Source organism: Vanellus vanellus, assembly GCF_965231255.1.
Source record: "Vanellus vanellus genome assembly, chromosome: 1".
Classification (NCBI taxonomy): domain Eukaryota; kingdom Metazoa; phylum Chordata; class Aves; order Charadriiformes; family Charadriidae; genus Vanellus; species Vanellus vanellus.
In genome coordinates this window covers 179,106,911-179,133,585 of record NC_138905.1, presented here as the reverse complement: position 1 = coordinate 179,133,585, position 26,675 = coordinate 179,106,911, and the positions used below count along the sequence as shown (strand labels likewise).

At 38.0% G+C, this 26,675-nt stretch overlaps 1 protein-coding gene across 2 annotated transcripts in view; it reads right to left on the bottom strand.

Annotated features, from left to right (window-relative positions):
• KLHL1 (kelch like family member 1) overlaps positions 1-26,675 on the bottom strand; it is a gene marked incomplete at both ends in the record, with an annotated part of 249,665 nt that overhangs the window by 55,289 nt on the left and 167,701 nt on the right. For both annotated transcript variants that reach the window (XM_082486591.1, XM_082486592.1), the window contains one exon: positions 21,510-21,696. In XM_082486591.1, the coding sequence (XP_082342717.1) occupies positions 21,510-21,696 (187 nt within the window). The remainder of the gene's footprint in view (positions 1-21,509; positions 21,697-26,675) is intronic.

The window sequence follows — 26,675 nt, the reverse complement described above, 5'->3', positions numbered from 1 at the left end:
AGTTACTGGAGCTAAATAATTCATAAACATTACGCTTTTTGGTAAATATTTTACAATTCTGTTTTAACATATATTTAAGCAACTGTTTATGTTTTATGACTTTAGATAGCTCTGGCATTGCCAGGAGCCTAAGTGTATCAAATCCGTTTCCTGCTCCTCTGAGCCCTAAAGATCCTCGTGTGCTTTGGGGAGTCAGGAGTTATAACTCTGCTTTTCTTAAACCTGACTATTAGACCTATAGTAATCAAGTAGTAATAGAAAAGCAATATGAGAAGGGAGGGGAGTAGCTAAATGGTCTTTGGTGTATGAAAGGCAATCTGCCAATGTCTCATGGCGGTCTGTTCCTATTCTGACACAAACACCAAAAAGAGTGGGCCACTTGTTACTTTGAGTAGCCTACTGAGAAATGGAGCAGGCATTTGACAGCAGGAGCCAAATTTAACTGAGAAGTATCTCACACAATAATGCTCCCTACACATCTAAAAGTGGACTGGGCTATATATACCCAAGAATCGACTGGGTTAGTGTACTAATGGGAGTGTTTCCATCATTACAGGTGATTCAAATTAGTCTAGACTATATTGAGAACTTAATTTATAAGAAATTTGCTGATATTTGCACTCCAAGGGGCTTTATGTTTGAAGGGTAATGAAAAGACTGTTTTAGGAGGACTAAGATATTTGCAGAGTTGTGAGAAATTTTGGTGAAACAAAGTTTCCACTTCCTGCTATTTTTCTGGATCCTGTCTAGTACTTCTTCTACATGACAAAACTGCTGATTGATAATACCTTGTCTCCAGATCAAGGATGATTGGCTAAAATTTCTGCAAAACTCTATTCATTCCATATCCTCTCTTGTGGTTGGTTGTTTGTTGACTTTAGAATACAGAGGAATAAGCTCCCTATAATGAAGAAACATCTGCAAAGTTTATTTTAATTTGGGGAGTGTAATTATCTTTCGGAAACCAAGCTTGCAGAAGAGGATAAGGCTGATGACATGTCAAAAATTACAGTGACTTGGAATTTGACAAGTAAGCAGTGCTTGACTAGCAAAAAAAAAACAGATGAACTGTCATGGGAGTGAAAGGGTATGTCAGCAAGCATTTTTTTGACTTCACAATGCACAGCACTTGCAGCCTTTTTGATCCTGAACTCCATTTTATATCTTCTTCTGCATGTCAGTCTCAGTAGCATGGATCTGACACTACATGGTCCCCCAGAGGGTGGGAAATAAGGCGCATAATTTATGGAGACATGATTTATGCAGAGCTCATTGTTAACTTTTCAAAGTATACAGAGAAACATATTCACTTCATTTTGATTCCTGACATACGCATGCTTGACTGCAGAGGATACCTTAGGATGCCAAAAGTCTCCAGGAGCTCACTGCCGGATTCACTTCCTAATTAGGTTATATATTAAGCTGCTTTGGTGAGAAAAGCTGTGGGGTTTGCTGTAGTGCACTGTGAGCTTTTCCAGAGGCTAGTTCTTCAGGGGCCTCTTGAAAATCCTACTACAGAGGTTTTTGCCTCATTGCTGCAGAAGGCCATGACTGGTTTTAGAATAGGTTATTTCTCATCTTCACCCTATTCTTATACTAGTTGGCCTCTTTGTTAACATTGGCTTTGGGCAACTGCCAGACAGCAGCATTAATCTTCTGCATAAGCCTGAACTCTGTCCTGCAAATCTTCTTCCTGATGCTGATTAGATCAGACTGTTTCTTTGGTCATATCCATATTGATATATCTCTCACCTCTCTTCATGGTCCAGTCCCCTACTTTGGGAAGAACTGGATAAGCAGCAGGATTCTTCCTTATCCACAACTTTTTCCACAACCCTTTCTTTCTAAAGGAAATAAATTTAGGTTATAGACTGGAATAAAGCCATGAGACTGTCCAGCTAAGCCTCTAATACCAGCTCCATTGGACTGTGGCCACAGCATCCACCAGCTGCTGTAAAGACAGCCCCTCTCATGCCCAGCAAGCCCCTGCAGTAGTCCTGGCAGGAAAAGATTTCAAAGAAATGAGAGCTGCTCTGTGAATTGCAGCGTGCACTCCACTGTAGTAGGACACTGGACGTTTGTCAGGGTAGAGCCTGAGAGCGAGAAAGTGATGGTGAGGTGAAATGCAACACCAAAATAGAGGTAGACCATTTCGATCTATCAGTTAGCATTGCTGTCTAGCATCACTACAGTTTCTTATCAGGTGTAGATATACAGGCAGGTGAGAATTTGAACTTGAACGCAAGTATGAGTTCAAGTTAATATTCTAGATGCATATATATCTTTATATATAATACCTATATCTTACACAGAGATATATGCATACATTTTCAAACATACATGTCAATTTTTCATCTGCAAATAAACCAGGGAAAGTAGAATAGAGTATTTGTTTATTTTTAAGTCTCTATTTTAGAGATACATAAATTAAATAATATAATAACAGGGACTGTAAGAGTTCCTAAAAAAGAATGTCATAAGAGAGATTCCTGACTGTGATTTTTTTTCTTCCAAAATGGATAGTGTGTGTTGATGTCTAGTTCCTGAGATACTGGAGTGACTAGAGCTATCAAAACAAGATGAATAGACAGAAAAGGAGTGAATCATCAATCCAATTGACTGCCAAATTGCAGGAAAATATGGCAACAAAAGCTCACCGCACAAAGGTTTAGCAAAGTATACTAGTCATAAATACATCTAACAAATATATAACAAAATGCCAAGTCATAGTCTTTGTCATCATGGATGAAAGTATAACTTGTTTTCCTAAAAAACTCTGGATAGAATCTGGATAATAGACGTTTATAAAAGACTAGTTTTTCACTTAAAATAGCAGCAGGGCAGTAACCACGCGTTGCAAGCGTACTTATGTGAGGAAACGCAATGTAAGACCTTCAGACAAATATGAAATATGTCAAGTATTGCATCATTTTACTGTGAGGGACATTTTTCCATATGTATTCTCAATAAGGGACACTCACTGACTTTAGACGGTCAGTAGTATTATAAGTATTACGGGAGTATGAGGGTCAATGATTATGATGGACGTCTATCTTTACAGAAAGTAATCAGTAAGTAATTAAGAGTAAATTATGAGTCACATTAGACTTAACCTTTGTATGTACTTCAATTTTTTATTGATGTTCTACCTCTCTACTTGTCAGTGCAAGTTGATGTCATTTTAGTCCCTCGTTCATCTTTAAGTATATTGCTTTCTTTATTTTTGTTTTTAGCAGAAGTCACGTCCTTTTCTGGTTTGTTGTGTCAACTACCATACTTGTTCTCTACAAACTGATGAAATATTTACATGACTGGAAAAAGAAGAAATAAGCAAGTCCCTTACTAAACTAGTATGATATCAGAAAAAGAGCAGGAAAATGGATACGTTACTGAAACAGAGAGACCTTAAATGGTCTAACTTGTCTACAGGTAAGAAAGGGTCTATAATTGTCTAACCAACTTTATAACTTTTTTTTCTCTCTAGGCTTTTCACAGAAACATACATACATATATATGATCTCATAGGAGTCTTTTCATAGTATAGCTAAATAACTTCGGCACACATCACAGTGATAGTTCTGTTGGAGGGTTCATGGTGTTAGATTAAGCCTCTGTTCCACAGGTTCGGGAAGTTATGATTTTCTCAGATGCCACAGAAAACTGTCAGAAGTATAGGAAAAAAAAAACAGAAAGGAGAAGAAACAGATAAATAAATTCAACACTACATTTAAGAGGAAAGAGAGATTCTAAGCTGTGTTGAAGTTGTAAAAAAACCCAAAATGATCAATGAAGAGCTTATTGTTGAATTTACTGCAATGTTGATGTGATTTTGTTGTTAATAACAATGTGAGAGTGCACTGAAAACCAGACATAGGAATAAGAAGAAGTAAGGCATACAAAAATAAATAATGTGATAGCACCAAATATCGGTTCATTCTATGTTTATTCACTAGGTTTAACAAGGCAGAGGTAAATTAATTGTGAAAAAAATGGAAGGAAAACGATAAAAGCCGATAGTAAAATGAAGGCGAGATAGTGGGAAGAAGATGATGGTGGAAAAAGAAATTTTTTTTTTTTTTTTTCAGAATAGGAATGAAGACACAAAGAGATAGGTAGAAGATGAATTTAAACAATAAGATTGGAGTGGTAATAGTCCACTACAGTCACAGTGCTATAATATTCCCTGAACAGAGACATATTCTTCTTTTGTTCAATTTCCTGGCTGTGTTTGATAACTAGGATGGATTCAGTTCATCCTATCAGGAGTGGGGAGGGATACAAGTTCGAACATGAAAACGTAGGTATCTGCAATTTGAGGTATTTGTATAAGCTCCCAGGGTAGTCCTGGTCAGTGCCGCTAATAGATTCTGTACCACTACCCTGTCTAGCAAATGTCAGTATCAACTAGACCAACTGTACTATCTCCATATGTGGTGGGTTGACCTTGGCTGGATGCCACGTGCCCACCAAGCCTCTCTGCCACTCCCCTCCTCAGCGGGACAGCGCAGGGGAGAGTAAGTAAGATGGAAAAAACCCAAGGGTCAAGGTAAAGGCAGTTTAATAAAAGCAAAAGCAAAGGCAGCGCGCAGAAGCAAAGGAAAACAAAAGATTTATTCTCTACTTCCCATCAGCAGGTGATGTCTAGTCACTTCCCGGGAAGTAGGGCTTCAGCACACATAGTGGTTTCTTCAGAAGACAAATGTTGTAATAATGAATGCCGCCCTCTCCTCCTCTTCCTCCTTTCTCTTAGCTTTTATTGCTAAGCAGACATCATATGGTATGGAATATCCCTTTGGTCAGTTTGTGTCAGCTGTTCTGGCTATGTCCCCTCCCAAAATCTTGCTCACCACCAGCCTACTGGTGAAGGCAGGATGTTGGAAAGACAGCCTTGATGCTGTGTGTGTAGCGCTCAGCAGTAGCCAGAACACTGGCATGTTATCAACACCTTTCCAGCTACCAATACAAAGCACAGCATTATGAAAGCTGCTATGGGGAAAATTAACTCCGTCTCAGCCAAACTCAATATACCAAACCCCAAAAGTTTTAGGACACAAGAACTGTCTTCAGTCTTCATCTTTTAGGCATAACTTGGTTCACATACATAACATATTTAGGTAACTGTAGTCCAAATGCTTTTGTTTTTCTAGAATTCTGATTTGTTTGAGTTAATGGGAAGAATCAGATTAAATGTTTTAAAGGACAAATTATTGGATAACATATTTATGTAGTACCACTGCTGTATATTCCCTAAAGTAACTAACTTAAGATTTTATTTCAGTATTTGTAGCTGATTATAATTTTACTATTAGCACTTCCTGCAGACTGTCATTTTCTCATTTGAAACAGATACAGTAACACTAAAATGTTTCTTTGTCAAGCTCCTTAACTGCCTGCTGTTGTACCCTATTCCCTCTTCTTGTGACACTACAGTTGAACACCTCTTTTGAAATATTAATAAGATATAAAGACATATCTTCAAAATACACATTTTTTAAGGAGACGTAGTTATTCAGTTTAGAGAACTGAAATGTTCCAGACTACATTTTGTATATATCAGTTGTCATATCCTCTCCTTATTAGTTCACCAAGGTACCCAGGAGCCAAGGAATGGTTCATTACCAGTACCTCACAAAGCATTTAGAAGATGCATTATAAAGGACTTGAAGATCAACTTTCTGTCCTGAAAAGCTGTTATTTCTGAAAGTTTAACACTGATTCTGAGTGGTGACTAAAATAACTCTTCAATTTTAAAGCAAGTATACAATTTGCAAAGTGTGAGTCATAACATTTTTTAATTCACAATTCTTCTACTTTCAACCACCCTTCCTAGTGATGGTTCTACTCATGCTATAAAGAAAATATGGCCTTGAATTTAACATTGTTTTAAACATTACTTAAAATTATTCCCAAATAAAATTATTACAGCCTGCACACAGAGTTTTTTCATGAATTACTGACCCACAGCTGTATGATAATTTTAAATTATGCAAATCCCTCTGGTTTGATTAATTCCTGGCCCCAAAACTATATAAACATACATTGTAAATGGCTGTCTTGCCTCTCTTCCCATCTGTTTCTTTACATGTTCTGGCTGACATATTTTCCCTCTTAACCGCAGCCTTTGCAACTGCCCCAGACTCTTGGGGGAAAAAAAAAAAAAGAACTTTGCAAACAATTCTTTCTCCTCTGAAGTTCTCTGTCAACACTTTCTAAAATAACAGCACTGCCTCACGCTACTTCTACATTACCTGTAATTTTTCGGAACAGTTTAGAGGAGAAAATCAAAGTCAGAAGAGAGAACTGTACAAAGAAATTGAGCCAAGAGATGCAATTGAAGGACAGAAGATGTGGGATAATACAGAGGAGATTGAGATGTGGGTTTGAGAGGAAAGATTGTACATAGTCCATGAAGACAACACATTTTAATGTAAAGTCTAAGACTGACATCTTTGAAAGAGTTAATAGGGAAATTTATGCTGATGTAAAGAAAGGATGTTGCAGGGAATAGCATAAGACAAAAATAGCTGTGTTCTTACCATTATCCTAACATGCCTTTCTCTTGTCTGTTCCCAAGCTGGAGAGGTTTGAATCCCACCTTGCCTACGAACAGTTGACCTTACAGGATTTATTCTAGAAATTTCACTTTTTTTCACATTTATTCATTTATTTATTATTTTACAGAGGAATTTATGGTCTTCTGGACCAGGGAAAAATATCATCAGTTTGAAGAGAATGTTTATCCTACAGTTCCCATATGAATACTTTTTACACTCAATCTTTTCTGCAGAAAAGCTGTGTATTTTATTTTCAGTTTTAGCAGAGTGAGGAGGAGAAGGTGAGAGATAGGAGCCTTGAGCGAAGTCCAAAAGTTGCAGTGCATATGACTTAAGACACCTCTGACTTCTGCATTTCCCTTTTGACTAGCTCTAGGCAACATCTTGATACGTGCACTTATGTTCAGTTCCCATTCACTGAGCCTACTCTCCTTCTGTCCTGTAAATCGAAGCAAGGCACTTCACATAGGAATCCATTCTAGGAAGCAGCCACTTACTGACAGAGTATATTCACACTTAAGATTTTAGTACCCAAATTCAATACAGGGATTTTGTTTCTCCTCTCTGTGCTTGAGTTTCCCTCTGAATGAAAAGAGATAACAATATTTTCATACACAAAACACAACATGTTAAAGACTGAGGTACTTGTGAGCATTGTGATTGGCAATGCGTAATTACCTTTTACAACACAAAAGACTTGGTTAAAGTTGTGCGCTTGACCTGTACTTCAGTCCTGGATTTGGGGCTGGTAAAACTATTGCGTTGCTCTTGTGTCTACATCCAATCAATTTTCAGCTAGGAGCTAAGAGTAATCAAATGAACAGGATGCACCTATACTGCCAAATAGCATGGCCTCCAGCTGACTCCCTGGTCCTGAATGCTTATATTTCATACATATTTGTTCCTTACTACATTCTAGTGGGAGTAGTAATAAAAAAAAATGGAAGAAACGCCTGAGTGCAGCGTTCACCTCAGGGTCCGCTCCTCAGTAGCAGACTGGATGAGAGTGCCACAGGTTTGATTCCTTCTGTTCTGCAGCAACTTTGAAAAGGATTTTAGTAGTCTTTCCAAGCTCAAGCACCCCTACACAATTTTAAACATCCAAAACCTGATATAAAAACACCGTTCCAGTTGTCTGTGACACAGGCTTCACATTATTTCATTCACTCTGAATGACTGCATACATAACCAATAATTACATTGCAGGGCCACAAGGCTAGCGTTGTGGTGCGGTACGCGTCCTTGAGCTGCAAGTCACTTTCTGCCACCAGATCTGGAAGGACTATGCAGTATCCCCCATGCAGACAGCAGAAAGAGGGAAGGAACCCTCTCCCCAACCACATTCATCACTTCTAAAGTGAGATCTGTATCTAGAGTCAAGCACCTTATTTTAAACCACCATGGTGTTGCACAGTGGAGGAACAGTCACTCAGGGAGATGCTGGTTCCAGTGACAAGCAAAAGTCAAAAACATCACACCCCTGCTAAGATCAGAAAGTCTTCTCCTTTCTGCCATTACTAGTAGACGGCAGTCAGCAGAGCCAGCTCCTAACCGAAGCAACTTCCAAACTGTGAAAACTCAAAGAAATGGGCAATGTTGGTTAATACTGCCCACCCCTGTCTATACAGGCTGTGATAAGATGTCTTACCAATGTTAGAAATTTGTAGAAAACTACTGTTCTCTAATCTCCATGAACAAACCAAAGTAATTATGTTTAAATGTTTCAGAAAACCAGAAAATCTAACTTCCCAAAAAATAGGAGGATCGAAGGAAACAGTTGGGAAGATATTATGGTATATTTTTTTAGGCTAATTGGAGATACAGGTTTAATGTGAAGATATGGATAAGCTAAATACTGCAAAAAATCATTATTCATTTTTGACTGCAGTTTATGTGCTGATTATGCAGAGACAGACATATTTTCCTATAGAACAAAGCAGATGGAATACCACAGTACAAGTAAAACATAAGCCTAAATTAAAGTACTGCTAACTATATAAAAAAATGTGAAATTACATTAAAAATGTGTTTGATTATAGTTTATTTCACTCGTCTATCACTCTAGTGGTTTTTTTTAGTCATCTAAAGGTAAAATGGAAAAACATTACTTATTAGACTGTCTTTAAGATACTGGATATGAAACTGCAATGATAAATGAAAAGCAAATGCATAGAATATTGAGGATCTTATAATAAGCACTCAGGCAATTACGCTGCACACACATATATGCACAAACCCCTATATTTCAGATTAACAGATCTCTAAAATAGCTTGAGTTATTTAAGTGAGTAGTACTGAAGACAGAGTATATGAAAAAGGCATAGACAGGTGAAACAGTATTCATTTAATCGCTATATGCATGATAAACACTAGTGTGTGGTAAATTTAAAACCTATACCATGACTGCAGCAGCAGAAATAATTTCAGAGAAGAAGTTAAGGATTTTTCTTGCTGTTCTGGATACATTTCGACTTCTTTATTATTATTATTATTATTTTAGAACTTAAATTCTACTTATGATCCAGCTGTGTATTGGATGAGATTAGCTCTGTGTATTGTGCATATTTTCATGGGCATTATAAGCCCTAATTAATCAAGGTTTATGAAGTAATGACAGATCTGCAGAGAAAGAAAACTTTAGAAATGAAAGCACCGCAGATGATCAGGATAGTTTTGAATGCGTATCCAACAGCTGCTGACAATTCCTATGTGCACACAGTAGTGGTGTATGTGATTCTCCCATCCAAGGTTTCTGATGAAACAATAAAGTACTAGATCTCACAATTTTACCTTCAGCTACAAATCAGTACACCATTGCACAACAAAAATTTCTAATTTTTGTTTTAGTTATTTTTTGTAAGCTTGTGAAATTGTTTTGGTGAAACCTTTTCAGGTGATTTTCAAGTTATCTTTCTATTACACTTACTCTTTTTCTGAAGTTAAGCATATCACGTTTCCTTGCTAATGTTTTGTAAAGCAAGAGTTTGTATAAAACTGATTGCCATTCTCATCTTTTTGGCATAGTTGATGATTGAAGACTAATCATATAGCAAGGTCATTGCATGAAAAAGAATAAATGTATTAAAAGACTGTTTCTAAGTCAATATTTTAAGTCAAATGCAGAAATATCTAAAGCCTATCTTCCGAAGATGATAGTAAGTATTTTTGAACAACCTGATGTAGGTTATTTGAAGTCAGATATACTTGATGAGAATGTCTGAGACTATGAGAGCAATATATCCATTTCAGTTATGTAAAAATGCAGGGATTTGGGCATAAACAAAGTGAAACTTGCTTCAGAAGCAGACACAAATGTCTAAATGTTCCCTCTCCCCCCAAACCCCAGCTTTGCATTCAATGTCAAAATTTCCACAGTAAACATACTTTTCTTTTCTCATAGCTAGAATGATTCAGTATTTAAACCCATGAAGAAGGGTAGGAGTTTTACATTTATCATCACAAAATTTCTACTTTTTTTTCCCTGTAAGACTTTCTGCTGATTTTGCTGTTACTAAAGCTGTTGCTGACGTGTACTCTGATCATTTCGTTCAAGATTTAGAGATGCTGCTATGAGTAGGTGCAAAATTATGACCTTGATCTAGTGATCTGCAACATTACATTTTGAACTGAAAAGACGGTTACTCAAGTGGAACGAACATGACCTAAATAGGTTACTGACACAAATATCAAGAAGAATCTCTTGGAAAAGAAAGAGCTATACAGAGAACAGGGTAGCAGTTCACTACGCTTCTCTTTAGTTAGACTGTAAAAAATTGTTTTAAGCACTTCAAAAATATATAACTTGTGTATAATAACCCTTACATTTTTGGAGTGAAAAAAATATTAAAATGTCATAAAGATTGCCATAAAGTAACATGAACAAATATCAGAAAACCTTTGGGAATATTAAATTATTCAGTATGATCAGAATTTGCTAAAACTAATAAATTTTTTTTCCAATAATGTTTATATTTTAAAGAGTATCAGAAATGACAGCTTTTAGACAGGTAATGCCTTTAGTGTTGGGTGGTTTGTTTTATAATATAGTGTTATGTTTTATAACATAAAACATTCATGTTTTATTTTATGATTTTTTTTCTACGCTAGAATTTACAAAAGCTCCTTTTATTAATGATTTATATCATGCATTATGCTAGTCTACCTTTGCTTATCAACAAAACATGCATCTTCTTTAAAAGCAGTTCTGTTCCCACTGGAACTTGTGCAAATAAGGTGTTAACAATAAAAAGTTCACAGCACCAAATGCTGGGGCAACTGCATCTCCTGCAGGAGGGGTGTGCACCCAGAGGAGCTCCCACCACTGGGGAGGTGATGATGGTGACCTGCACAAACTGTGAGAGGGGGGCGGGGTGTGTATCTGTGTGTGTGTGGTATGTGTGTGCACATGTGTGTGTGTGACTAGAACTTTTGGGGATTTGCTCAAGAAGGATGTTCAGAAATTTGAAGACATTAATTCATATTTTGTAAGTGTCTAGTATTGCAGTTTATCTACTCCATGACTGATATTGATCCTAAACATATAGTTCATCTGATTGCCAGTTAATTACATATCATAAGTAAATCAATAAGCTGCTTTGATCAAATTTGGCTTAAACTATGCGAACCAAGTAGTTTGACGCTGCGACAGCACCAATTTCCCATTAATCTCAGCCTTCTTTTATTATTTGTCCTTATAGCTATACAGGTGCTCATCCACATTGCTTAGCTGTTGGCTCCATTCCTGAGAGATTCTGTTTCACTTCAATTACTTCCCTCTAAGGTAAACCTGTTGTAAAGGGTGTTATCCCTAACTTGCATGGACAAAAGCCAACTAACGCTCAGTGTTCGTTAGGCTTTATATGATGCCTTCTGCAGTCCAAAGAGATAAATTTGTTTATTTGTTCTTCCTGTTCGGAGTGTAAAAAATAAGGCAAGGGTTGTACTGAAACTTACTTGGATGCTCTTATGCCTGAAACTATGGTCTTTTTGATCATTTTCTAGAATTTGGCATGAAGATTTATGAGGTGTCTGAAGGTGCAACGTAGAGCTGGAGGACTGCACAGGGCAGAAGGTGCCAACATTTTTTAAGTTTTATCCACATTGGCCATTGAGGGTGGTTCCAGCAGTGAACTGACTCCAGAACAACATCCAGGATTTGTGCTGTAAGAAACTATTTGGTTACTTCAAAGTCAATCCCAGCAGTAATAACCAAATAATGAAACTTGAGTGATCAGGGAACAAAAATTGTTTAGTGTATGAAAGATTTCTAACAGTATAGAGGTTCTCTAAATTACCAAGCTGCCATGCATGTGTCTTCTCTGGATCAAAAAGGTTTCCTTTTTTTCTGTGTACTTTAACCAGTGATAAAATATCTGCACTGGAAATGTCAGAAAATAAAGTCAGCAAGCAGTAGGAAAGTAATGAGGGGAGACAAAGGGGTGTTCTTGGGAGAATAATCCCCTGCCACACAGGCAGCAGCGTCTTGCGCTCTCTGCTTGACCCCATAAATTGCAGCAACAGGTAACAGACTGGCAAGGTGAGGAGCTTGTGGGATGATGAAATTTATCTTCTGTGTGATAACTTTGGCTCTTGCCTTACCTTTGAAGCCATGCAGGCTTCAGAATAGATTGCTTCAGGTTCTTCTCTTTATTTCAAACTGTAACTGAATCAGCAATTTCAGAAGTTAACTCCACTGAAAACATTCCAGAAATTAAGTGATGCAAAATAAGTACTGAAAAACTACCAGATGGTGTTACAATCTGGATTTTTTTTTTTTTTTTATTCAGAAATGCACATGTAAATCAAAGTACTGTAACTGCAAATTAGCCTATGAGGCTGAATGTTCTGGAACACATTGAAATTCACAGGAGTGAAAAGAAGCAAATAATAATGTTAATACTTATAAGAACTGGATGAGAAGAGAATTTTAGTGTGATTTATACATTTAATTATCTCATCAGTCATTAGCCATTGTATTTCATATTTCCCTGGTGAAGCAATTAACCAAGCTCCACCTTTACTCTACAATTATGCTATCATGTTACAGAATCAAAAAATCACAGAACAGTTGAGGTTGGAAGGCATCTCAGGAGGTCATCTGGTCCAAGTCTTCTGCTCAAGCAAGGCAAACAGCCGCCAGTTGCCCAGGATGTTGTCTAGACCATTTTTGAATATCTTCAAAGGTGGAGACTCCACAACTTCTCTGGGCAACCTGTGCCAGTGCTCAGTCACTGCTGCAGTAAAAAAGTGTTTCTTGATGTTCTGAAGGAAACCCCTGCATTTCACTTTGTGCCCAATGCCTCTGGTCATGTAATGGCCACCACTGAGAAGAACCTGTCTGCGTCCTCTTTGTACCCTCCTTTCAGGTATTTATAAACATTGATAAGTTCCCCCCAGAGCCTTCTCTTCTCTGGGCTCTCTCAGCCATTCTACATAAGACAGATGCTCCAGTCCCTTTGATACATTTTGTGGCACTTTGTCCTAGTTTCAGCTGGGAAAGAGTTAATTTTCTTTCTAGTGATTACTGTGAAGGGACTGTCAATAATGCATATTGTTTTGGTTTTTGCTAAGCGATGTTTATACTTTTCAAGGATTCTTTTCAGCTTCCCACAAACTCTGAGAAGGAGCGTAGACATAACAACAGAATGGACAATGGAATATTCCATACCATAGACGCGGTATATGCTCAGTATATAAATGGGGGTTGGCCAGGGGGCAGGAATTCATGATCACTGCTCTGGAGGGTGCAAATTCACCAATTCAACGGGTGGTGAGACTGACTTGTGTCATTATTATTATTATTATTATTATTATTATTATTATTGCTATTTTTCTTTTCTGATATTGTTCTAGTAAACTGTCTTTATCTCAACCCACAAGGTTTTTTTTCTTTTCCTTTCTCCTCCTTTTCTCCCTTTTCTTCCTACCCTTCTGCAGGGAAGCGAGACAACCGCAGGAGTGGCTGTGTGATCCTAGTTGCCAGCTGGAGATAAGCACAACATCCTTCACTGGAGTCTCTAGCAACTCCTTATCTCTCTTGTACTGGGAAGCCCAGAACTGGACACAGCACTCCAGGTGCGGCCTCACCAGTGCTGAGCAGAGAGGAAGGATCACCTCCCTTGACCTGCTGGCAATACTTTGCCTAATGCAGCCCAGGATTCTGTTACCCATCTTTGTGGCAAGGACCCACTGCTGGCTTCTGTTCAACTTGGTGTCCTCCAGGACCCCAGGTCCTTTTCTGTCCTGCTTTCCACCTGGGTGGCTCCCACCACATACTGGTGGCTGGGGTTGCTCCTCCTGAGATGCAGGACTTTGCACTTCCTCGTGTTGAACTTCTTGAGGTTACTTAATGTTATTTAATTAATTATGTTTCCTCTCTCCAGAAGGAGTTGCCATCCACAATATATTACATATATATTTCTTAGGAATTGAAACACTTCGTTTCAGTTTCAGTTTATTATTGAGTGAATTTAACAAAAAGTCACACTGCCTTTGCAACTTATGAAACATATATCCTATGATGAACTCTTGGAATATGTTAAAATGACTGAAAATATTAATTACTGCAATAGCCAAATTAAGGGTCCTAAAATGATTTGCCTTTTTTTCTTTTTTAGAAAGCAGTGGATTTTTTTTTTTTTAACAAACAGCTGACTTCTGTCTGTTCCATTTAAGCAATCGAAAATGATGATGCACATTAGCAATACAGACACTGAAAAAAATCAGTTGTTCATTCTGCATAGCCTGCCTGCCTCTTACTTTGGTATTCTAATTTTCTCAGAAAACCCCACCATGATGAAAACCTCATTACTATGCTAAATTGATGACTCTGATGAAAGATACTTTCTTGTTGTCCCTATTTATGTCATACCTGACAAATCTGGTGGCTTTCTACAAAGGGGTTACAGCGGAAGTGGACAAGGGAAGACCAACTGATGTCATCTACCTGAACTTTTGCAAAGCATTTGACACTGTCCCACACGATATCCTGGTCTCTAAATTGAAGAGACATGGATTGGACGAATGGACCACTCGGTGGATAAAGAACCAGCTGGACGGTCGCACTCAAAGAGTTGCAGTCAACGGCTCGATATCCAAGTGGAGAGGAGTGACCAGTGGCATTCCTCAGGGGTCGGTACTGGGACCTGTACTGTTCAACATCTTTGTCAGCGACATGGACAGTGGGGTCGGGTGCACCCTCAGCAAGTTTGCCAATGATACCAGGCTGTTTGGCGAGGTAGACACGCTGGAGGGGAGGGATGCCATCCAGAGGGACTGGACAGGCTGCAGAGGTGGGCCCAAGCCAACCTCATGTAGTTCAACAAGGCCAAGTGCAAGGTCTTACATCTGGGTCGGGGCAATCCCAAGCACAAATCCATGCTTGGCAGGGAATGGCTGGAGAGCAGCCCTGAGGAGAAGGACCTGGGGGTGCTGATTGACGAAAAGCTCAACATGAGCCAGCAATGGGCAATCACAGCCCAGAAGGCCAACCATATCCTGGGCTGCATCAGAAGAAGTGTGGCCAGCAGGTCAAAGGAGGTGATTCTGCCCCTCTACTCCACTCTCATGAGACCCCACCTGGAGTACTGCATCCAGCTCTGGAGTCCCCAACAGAAGAAGGACATGGACCTGTTGGAGCATGTCCAGAGGAGAGCCACGAGGATGATCCGAGGGCTGGAGCACCTCTCCTATGAGGAGAGGCTGAAAGAGTTGGGGCTGTTCAGCCTGCAGAAGAGAAGGCTCCAGGGAGACCTTATTGTGGCCTTCTGGTACCTAAAGGGGGCCTACAGGAGAGCTGGGGAAGGACTTCTTACTAGGGCATGTAGCGATATGACGAGGGGGAATGGCTTTAAACTGGAAGAGGGAAGGTTCAGATTGAACATTAGGAGGAAGTTTTTCACTTTGCGGGTGTTAAGGCACTGGAACAGGTTGCCCAGAGAGGTTGTTGAGGCCCCATCCCTGGAGGTGTTGAAGGTCAGGCTGGACGTGGCCTTGGGCAACCTGGTCTAGTAAGAGGTGTTGGAACTCGATGATCTTCAAGGTCCTTTCCAACCTAAACCATTCTATGATTCTATGATTTATATATTCCATTATTCTTTTTCTGATAAATCTTCTGAAAAGGATAAAAAAGGGAAAACAGATGGCCGTTGGTACCCAGTGTTGACTTAAAGCTAATGGAATATTACTTGTTTATTACTGTGTTTTACAATTAAGGTAAATTACGTAATAATTGTTTCCCATTGCTAGCTAGAGAATGCCTTGGAAAACACTAGATTATACCAATGTATATTTTTATGTTTTAAAAAAGCCCTAAATGTATTCATTTCTTTGGAAAAAATGGACTCCAGAAAGTATAAGAAAGAATACTAAAATATATTACATGGAACTGAGTAAACATCACATTACAATCATCTATCTCAACTAAATCACTCACAATATTGTAAAACACTGGAATTGTGTGGCTGAGAGAATTGTTACTTAAACATAGCAGGCAAGGTTTCAGAGGACAGTTTTAGATATCTGAATCAAAGTGGTAGGCAGACAGCGGCTTGGAATGTCAGGGGCATAATTTATTTTGGCTTATCATCCTCCTGTGGTATTTTAAGGCTATGACTACATGATTCTTTAACGTAACAAATGTCCTTGTGGAAAACATGCAGGTGAAAAGAAACTAGCACTAAAGGCAGAAGAAACCCATATAGAAGAGTGGTGAGGACAGATATATGGTGTTATCAATAAAAAGAGTAGGATTGCAAAAGGGACAGTCCATCTATCACTTCTCAGTTCATCTTTTGTGAACACCTACTTATTTCATGAGTAATAACAGCACATTTATGTTCCTGCTTCACAGGGGCAGCTCCTGGAGTCAGACTGGGGGTGTGGGTGCCCCTGGCCTGTGGTCTCAACTACTGGAGCCAGCAGGGTCTTTAACCTCCAGCTACTGGGGCTGCGTCCTGAAAACCAGCTACTGGGGGGGACCAGTGTGAGTGAGGAGGGCAGAGGGGCCATGCCGTCCTCAGGGACTGGGGAATGCGCGTGAGCTTGTGAACCTGGGGAGTGTGGTGTGTGTGCTGCACTAGTGACCTTCTGCCTCTGCCGGCCCACGAGGAGGAGGGGACGTGGCTGTCTGTGCCTGTGTCTGGTGCGAGTCCTGAATGCGGGTGCTGCTGGAGGCACAGCCTTGTCTGTGGCCCTCTGTGTGACCAGGCATGGCCATTCCCTGTGTGTACCCGTGTTTGTCTGGGCCTGTCTCTGAGACACATGCTACTGGCTGACACTGCTAATGGAAAAAAGGCAGATGCATCCCGCAGCCCGAGTAGAGACCCCAGGTCCTCTGGGGCACCAAATTGGGCTCCAGCAGCCAGACAGGAGGGTCCTGGGCCAGGGTGGCTGGAGCCAGTGGCCATTCCTAACTTTCCTTAACAGTTTGTAAGCATGAGACTATTTACTTGTATTCTAATATCTGAATTGTAATAAGAAAATGTACCAAGTTCTTACTAAAAAAAGAAAAAAGCTTAACAAAAAAATATTATGAAGATGATCTATCATTAAATGCAGGAAGCCCTCACCACAAATCCATTTGCATGCTGGATTAAGGAATGGCTGAAGTACAACAGATGGGGTGGAGTATTCTACCATGCTACAGCCTCAAACTTATAAGAGAACACCTCAATAATTCATATTACTTGTGAGTATATACACACACATACATCTATGTGTACTTACAAAGCATGCATATTTATATGAAATATTTCAAAAGGCACACTGAGGAGAAATGCTCTGTAATAAACACATTGGACCCTTTTTTTTTTCCTTTTCTTTTAAAGAAAATACTATGCCTTCTCAAGTAGGTTTTGCTGTTTGTCTATTATACAAATACAAGGACTATAAGCACTGAAAATCAAACTCAGTAACTGTACATCGTATATTTTGAATGAAAATGTAAGTAAGATGAAGATAAGATGTTTTCTCAAGATAGTTATGTATATCAAATGAGTATATAATGAATGCTGTCAAATGTTTAATGTATATGAAAACAAAGTGGTTTGCAGTAATTTCCCTAACTTGCAAAATGCCACAAAACAATCTTGATGGATTTTACTTTTTTTTTTTTTTTACTAATTGCTACTAAGCTGAAGATAGATAGATAGATAGATAGATAGATAGATAGATAGATAGATAGATAGATTTTCAAGTTATAGATATCTTGGACACATATCTTAAAAATCAAGAAGAGTTTCCTAAGAGGAAAAATGTGATCTTTTCCTATTTCTGCCTTTATTTACAGTATTTACAACAGGTTTTCCATTATTTCTTTCAGTATTTAAAAAGTATGCCTCTCTGAGAATGAAAAATACAAAATTAAAATAAATAAGGTTTAAGTATGCTGCGAGAAATAACTTGCTAGAAACTACAAAAACCCCAAAGCCCAGAAAAACAAGGACATCTTTGAAGTTCATCAAAGCAAAAGAGTAACTTCATGTTAAATGACATACCCGTGAAATCATAAGTAAGTAATAAACCACATTTGATAAACCATATTTGTAAAGAAAAAAGGATTATTAAAAATGATTGAAAACCATTAAAGAAAAGGCAAAGTATGCAACATGGGAGTTTAAGGAACAATGACTAGAAACCTCACAATTTCACATTTCAAAAGATTCATTTTTTTTAACCTACCTGTGGTAATATCAAAGATATTTCCAGAAATATCTAAATAATAGTGAAAGGACTTTTAATATTGCTTGATACAGATTAATGATGCATCTCACCTATTTACCACCAGAGCAACTTCTGCAATAGGTTTTTATACCTAATGACAAAATTAATGAAAACCACACATTCAATATCAGTGTTACAGTAAATCAACTTTTCCCTCTTTTTGTTAATGACCCATCACATTTTTGATGGAAGAGATTCTTGCTTATGTAATTTTTCATTTGTTTTCCTTTGCATTTACTTAAAGTCTATGATCCAGTAAATAACGAACAATCTAGCACTTTGACAGACTATTCCAAAAGAAATATAAACCCGTGTTTTCGCACTATGGTTACCCTGGGACTTCTGTTTTCTTTAGTTTTCTTTTTCTGCAGATTGTCCTTGTCCCTTATTATTCTACCTGCTAGGTAGTGAGACACGTTAGAACACCTCATGAGAGATCAGTCAGTGTTTTGCCATCAATATAACACTGCTCCATTTTTTTATACAAGTGTTTTCCTGCTGTGCGAATGTATTTTCCTCATCATAATCTTCCATGGCACTCTCTAACATAGACCGTATACATCATGTTCTGTCACATGGTTTTTGTTCTGCATTGGGGATTACAAGACAGCTGCAAGAAGTCAGTGTTTTACCATTCTAGCAAATTGGTGTATGTTTACTTCTTGCATTTACTCATTTATTTCAGTCTAGCATCTTCCTTTATATGTACACCTAGACAGCTTTTATGTAGTTCTAGATTATTAAATCATATTAATCCAAATTACAGAAGTCCGTGTGAAGATATGAATGGATAAGGTGAATGGAACACTGTCAGAGAATACACCTCTAATCTATTAATACATCTTATTCTATTAGTGTAAACATATAGAGAGAATCTATTTCTGATATGTGTCTTTCAAATTAAATGAATAAATAAACAAAGGTGTGTGGAAACAGAGATTTAAATGAGGTTTTGTACATTTAGGAAATTAAAATTACAAAATGATCTAGCTTTGTTCCTTTTAATTCTATCCAGTTAGTACTATGCTACATTAACTTTTCACATATCTGGCATAATTCCAGTCACTAGCTGCTGCACTTTAATTATCGCCTCTTTTTTATGGAAAGAAAAAAAAAAAAAACAAACTATAGAAGAGATTTCAAAACAAATTTAATTTAGCATGCTAGGCTACTTTTTATGTGATGGGCCACATAACCTTCCAACAGTTTCATAATACTAGCCCTTACCCACTGTTTTATATGCTAGCTAATAAATCGCTGATTTGCTTAGCTCATCTAGTTCTTATATGTTTCATATTTGGTAGAAAACACCAGGAGACATTAAAAATACATCATTGTAAATCACAATCATCCATGTCAGCATTTCAGTGGAGAAAGTTGTGGAATAAAAAAAGTTATTAATTATTGAGGAGATGTATTACAGTATCAGCGTCATCTCACGGCCCAAATATTGAGGTGTGCTGTATGTACTCACAGTGGCTCTTCAAAACATGCCAAGAGCACTCAGGTCTCCTGAACTCACATGCAGAAGCAAGCTTTGCTGGTCCTAAAACCTAGACAAGGACACAGCAGCATCATGAGAGGGGTGAGCTGAGCAGATGAAAGTTGAGGCCACACAGCTGCAGATCCCAAGTTATTGGGAATACACATTACATCAGCTGCAACAAAAGCTGCTACTATGTAGATGTTGCTCTGCCATAACAAGCCCCCTCTCAAAGCAGTTTTTATCTGCTGTCAATGTATATAAAACCTGGTACTTTTGTTTTCAGTCAGAGTTCGTATCGACAGAGGGCTGAAATAAACCACTTCTGCCTGACCTGAATCTGCAAAATAGGCTGTGTATTGATGCTGCACCGGCGCTACACTCTGTGTTTCTTCCTAAATATTTCTGTATTTGATTTGCTATGTGAACCAGGAACCAATCTGTACAGTAATCTAGAAAAAATACAGCTGCACCTAAATTGGGATTATGGTCATTTCCACTCCCTGTATACTTAAAGTGTTTGTCACCATTTGTCCTAAGTAAGAGAAAATTTGTATTTCAGGTATTTTGTGATCCAAAGGCAACGTTCTATGAAAATCCATGCCAATCATTTAGCTACACACACATTTATAAATTCACAGCTATGAGAAGAAAACATGCCTATTGGTTCTTTCCTCAAAATTGTTCCATTTTCTCAACATTTCTTTCACACATGCACAGGTGTCATACATCTTTCTCATTGGAGTAACTTTATGGGAAAAATATGCAATGTCCTTTTGATATTGCAGAGTAAAATTTAGTATTGCACAGTAAAATTTAGTATTGCACAGTATTATTTAGTAAAACAACTGCAATAACTACATCTAGAAACAAAGTTGTGAAATACTGAAGATCTAATTTTATATTATACATTTTTTAAAGTACAGTTTCTTTTATATTAGAAATAATCTTTCTGAAGGCATATTTTTCAGTCTAAATATAGACATTTAAATGTACGATACTGTGGAATTGTTAGTGAATATTAAGAAGAAATAATAAGAAAAGCATTTCCGAGTATAGAGTCTTATAACACAGCTAGCTTTTAGTTTAAATATTTTTGTTTCATTCCATTCAATAAATCAGTGGATTAGATTTCTCAGCAGAAATAAAAACCACATCTTCATAATTCTTACTCCAAACAAATAACAACAAAATAATTTAATAACATTTCCACTGCTTCCTACTTTACAGTAAGATCAGGATAATTTCACCTTCCTTTAGCTGTTGACAAAGTAGTAATCGAGTTTAAGCCAGTTGTCTAGGCTTTTTCTCTAGATGATCAATAAATTTCTGTATCAGAAGAATAAAAATCATCCATAATATTTCAGACAACTACTTAAGGACGGAATACACTGCATATTCAACTTCCTTTTTTTCATTGATTAGAAAAGGTGCATACATACTTCACTCAATATTTTCTAGAAAGCTAAAACTAAGATAAATTAATGTCACACTAGATTTTTTGTTATTTTTTTTTAAATTATAATCATTTTGAACAAAGAATGAACTAAAAACTCAGTTTCTTTTCTCTAACAGTATTACATTTTTCCTTAAATATCAGTAGACTTTCATTGGACCAAAAGTCTTGGCAGCATTTCTTGACTGGCTTAGACACCCCCACACCCGTCTTGGAATAGAAAGGTATTTCACCATTTTCTAATAAAGAAAATGAAAAATATAACTTTTATGAAGTAACAAATATCCTCTAATACCTTTGTTGTTATCCATTCCTCCTACAGCATAAAGTGTCCCAACTGTAGATTTTCTAGGTTTAGTTCTCGGACTTTGCATGAGGGTTCTTCTCTCTGGTAAAAGATGGTATTTCATGGCTTCCAGAATAAGCTTCTGGCATTCTAGGTCATCCTTAAAAAGTGCGTGGTTTTCTAGATCAGCCAATATCTGTGAATGACACAATCATGAATCAAAAATGCTCCAAATTCCTAGAAAAGCAATACCATGCAATGAGAGAAGATCACAAAAGAGATGTCATAAGTATATCACTTCATTGTAGAATACAGGGGGTTGCAGGGCTGTTTTTTTGGAAGAGGGAGAGGAAAATAAGTATTTAGTTGGTTTTTGAAGGACTACAGGCAACTTTTAGATCATTGTTTCACCATCCCTTAAGACTACAGTCTTACCACTCCCTTACTGAAGATATTGAAAAAAACTAAGTACTCTCTTGTAGGCTACAGCCTCACTTATTTTTAGTGGTTTCCAATGTAACATTGAAAGGCATCTCTTTGCAACCAAGCATCTTGAATATGCAGTCATATAGCATGACAACATCCTACAGTATTTTATGTAATACTTTCTAGGAAAATCCCTTATTCTTAAAACCAAACCAAACCAAACACAAAGAAAAACCAGTAACAACAAACCCAATAAAAATGAAAACAAGCAAAAAAAAGCCTTCCCTAAAAGAACTTGTTTATGCAATTTTGAATCTATTGTTTTGCCGTATTATTGCAAAATTAAGGATTAATAATGCAGATAATGTACCTACCTTTACAATTAGCATAAAACCTATAATCAGAAGTTACCAAAACAGGTGCTCAGTGAAAGAAACAGCTGAAAGAGTATTCTATTATGTTTCCAAGGAAGGAGGCTACAAGTTGTAAAAGTTGTTTGATTCACTTGCCTATATGTACGTATCTACTGGCCCTTGAGATGCTGTAAATTACCCTATAAGTTTTCAACTTGGTCTAACTTCATAGCTGACCAAGCTTTGAGCAGGAGGTTGGACTAGAGACCTCCTGAGGTCTACTCCCACCTGAATGATTCTGTGATCTCGCTGATGTCACGTCAGAAGAGTGCAATGCTTATGCAGATTTTGTTCCATGTCTGCCAGATCCACATAGATATCTCAGATACCCTACGGTATCAGAAGTCAATCAAACTCTCACTGTTTATGTTTACGCAATTATTGTCTTTTAATGCTGATCTCTATATTTGCTGACTATCAAATTAGAACTAGATTTAATTGCATATGGCAGCACATCTGTACAGTCTGGTAGATTTCTAGATCTCAAAGAACACCTGTCTGGGAGACCAAATCATTTTCAGAGAAGTGACTGAAGGCCAGGAAGCAGGAGAATTTAGTTCCCAGAGTCTGTTAGGAGATATATCCTTCACAGACACATATATGCAAACTACTTTGCAGTTGCCTAAACAGGTACCTAGATTCCTTTTAAGGTCTCTCAACCATTTCATCTGGACTTCAATGGCTGCTGAGGAATGCATGAATGTCCTTTGTCAATCTGTCAGCCTTTTGCAGATAACACGTGTTCTGTGACATCTAAAATATTAATAGCTTGTACATGTAGATAGCAGACTCCTGCTTCTGATTTTAGATGTCAGTCATGAAATGAATCTATTCAGGTCCAAAGAAAGGCATTAAACACTGGAGTGTCTCAACTGGTGATCCAGAACTCTTATTTTGCATGGCTGATGACCTAACAGACTACAGTCCTGCTTAGTAAAAGAAGCAAAGAAGAGGGTTCATCTAGCCTGACAAAATATGTCTCCAGCTGTGGCCATAAGTCAATGCCTATGGAGAAAGCCATAAGATTGTTTTCAAATATATAGTAATTTTCCTTAATATTCCCCCAACATCCTACTTTCAGATCAGGGACATTCTGAAGTGGAAATCTTTTCCATTCATTTTGTAATTCACAGGGACCTTATCTTCCATGAATTTCCTTTGAACTCACTTTGAACTTTGTTGCATCTATAATACATTTTCCCAACAAATTTGGCCTATCACTAGCTGTATATAAAGGTTTACCTCCCTCTGTTTTGAACCTGTCTCCTGCTTCTTCATTTGCTTTCACTCCATTTGTTTCATTTATTTCTTTCATTCAGCACCCCCTAATTCTTCTATTGAAAGAGAAAATGAATAATTGAGCCCTACCATACCACGTTCCTTATAATGTTCTAGACTTCAGTCATGTTCTCCACTAGTTGACTGTCTTCTAGACCGCAGAGTCTTAGCTTAGTTAATAATTGCTTATAAGAAAGAAGATTAATATCTTTTATCTCCCTGGTTGGCTTTCTCTGAACCTTTCAGTTCTGTTAGATAATTTTTTTTTTTTTTTGGGGGGGGGGGGGGGGAAGGGAGCAGAACTGCACACAGTATTCAAGATACTGTCAAACCATGAACTTCTATGGTGGCATAATGATGTGTTCTGCTTTGTTATCTTTTTCTTTCCTAATAACTTTTAACTTTTTGATTTTGTCTTTTTGACTACTACAGAGCTTCAAGCTGATTTTTCCAGAAGTTCAGATTTCATAGGCCCAAAATTTCACTCCTGAATGGAAGTGGCCAACCCAAACCCTAGATTTTAAATTTGAAGTTAAGGGTTGTTTGGTTTTTGTTTTTTTTTTTTATTTATTTATTTCCTTATTTATTTATTATTATTGTTTGCTCACCGGGTGTATTATACATTACAATTGTAGAAATGCAGTTAGGAATTTTCAGTGGGTTAAATGCTACTCACATCTTGTATACTGAAAATTAAAGTATCATCTTTCATATACGCACAAAAGCTATGTGGCAAATTCTTATTTTTATTGAATTAAAGCTAGGTACCTGAACTAGCAAGGATATGAGGTGTTCTCCATGAACTAATCATGACCGAGAAAACTTGTAGATATTTTGAGTCACATGGATGTTAAGTGAAGTTCTAGGCAAAAATGGATAAAATCCAGTTTGCATTATTAAAACATTATCTTCTAGTAAACAAAATTGATAATGTTAAGCTGTCTGTTGTACACTGAAAAACTCTGGCACATTTCAGATGACAGTATATATATCATGTTTGTCTCTGCCCATCTTCCTGGATATCTGGTATCATAAAATATCCATATATTGATAAGATGAAAGAGAAAAACAGGTGGGGAATAAAAATAATGGAGGATGGAAAGAGAAAGTAGAAGGACATACAGAAAGGTACAAAGAGCCCTTACCACAAAGTAGTTTAGCTGAGTTCAGGGAGAAGACATAAGACTAAAAGTGTGATAATTTAGCATAGGAAGCTAGTAATACACACAAAGCCCCTAGGTTCATAGCTTGCAGAAGGAACGTGTAATACAAAGGAAACCTTGGGATTTATTAGCTTGCCCAAGGACTGCATAAATAATAAATTTACAATATCTTAGATTTCATAATCCTAATATTCATATATTCTTCTTATCAGGATGTGAAAGTAAATGCTATAATTAATATATGCTATATCGCAAATATACAATTAAGAAGGGTAAACTAAACATAAAATAGTTATTTTGGTCACTAAACCTATGAACCAAACACAATGGTGTTGTTTTACCACTTAAGATAGAAGAAAGTTAAAAGACTGAAAATGTGAAAGCAACGACAGCTATGTTCCTTGATGGTAGTGTTTTCAGAAACTGTCACTCGAGGTGACGCAGGTTAATAGCTTTATATAAATGTTTGCAAACAGATTATGCACCAACGACAAATAGTCCCACAATCATGAACATAAAAATAACTGTATGAAATGAAAAGACAGATAAGATAGAAAGGGGATGAAATTGTATGTATCGATATATTTCCATCCATGTATGTATCGATATATATTCCAGGATTACAAAAGTGGTGCCTGGGAGAAGCGTACCAGTGCTTCTGGGTAAAAGTGTTAGCAAGGTCTTGCAGCCTGTCCCAGTGGTGGTGGGGGATGGTGAATTGTGTGACAGCCAAGGCACGAGGGGTAGTGATAATTTGGTAGCTACAGTAGTGCCTGAGTATGATCAGGTGCGAATTAGGGCTTGTCCCCCCAAGAAAGTGGCAGGGCAATCAGCCCAGCTGAAGTGCATCTATACTAATGCACGCAGCATGGGAAATAAACAGGAGGAGCTGGAGGCCATTGTACAGCAAGGAAACTATGATATAGTCACCATCACAGAAACGTGGTGGGAGGACACACACAAGTGGAGTGCTGTAATGGATGGCTACCAACTCTTCAAAAAGGTTAGGCAAGGAAGGAGAGGTGGTGGGGTGGCCCTCTATGTTAGGGGCAGTTTTGAATGCCAGGAACTTAACAGTGTGGATGACAACACTGAGTGTGTATGGATAAAAATTAAGGGGAAGGCTAATAAGGCAGACATCGTGATGGGAGTTTGTTATAGACCTCCTAATCAGGATGTAGAAGCCGATGAAGTATTCTACAAGCAGCTGGCAGAGGTCTCACGATCATCTGCCCTTGTTCTTGTGGGGGACTTCAACTTCCCAGACGTCTGCTGGAAATACAATGCAGCAGAGAGGGAACAGTCATGGAGGTTCCTGGAGTGTGTGGAAGACAACTTCCTAACACAGCTGGTGAAGGAACCAACTAGGGGAAGTGCCCTACTGGACCTACTGTTTGTTAACAGAGAAGGTCTTGTGGAGGATGTAAAGGTTGGAGGTCGCCTTGGGCACAGTGATCACAAAATGATAGAATTTTCAATTCTTGATCACGTAAGGCGGGGAGCCAGCAGAACTGCCACCTTGGATTTCCGTAGGGCAGACTTTAGCCTGCTTAGGAGCATGGTCGAGAGTGTCCCTTGGGAGGCAGTTTTGAAGAGCAAAGGTGCCCAGGAAGGCTGGGCGTACTTCAAGCAGGTGCTCTTAAAAGCTCAGGAGAAGGCCATCCCCTTGTCTCGAAAAACGAGCAGACGGGGAAGACGACCAGCCTGGCTAAATAGAGAACTTTGGCTGGACCTCAGGAAAAAAAGAAAAGTTTACATTCTCTGGAAAAGGGGGTTGGCAACTTATGAGGATTATCAAGATATAACAAAGCTATGTAGGGGGAAAATGAGAAGGGCCAAAGCTCAATCAGAACTCAGCTTGGCCACTGCAGTCAAAGACAATAAGAAAAGGTTCT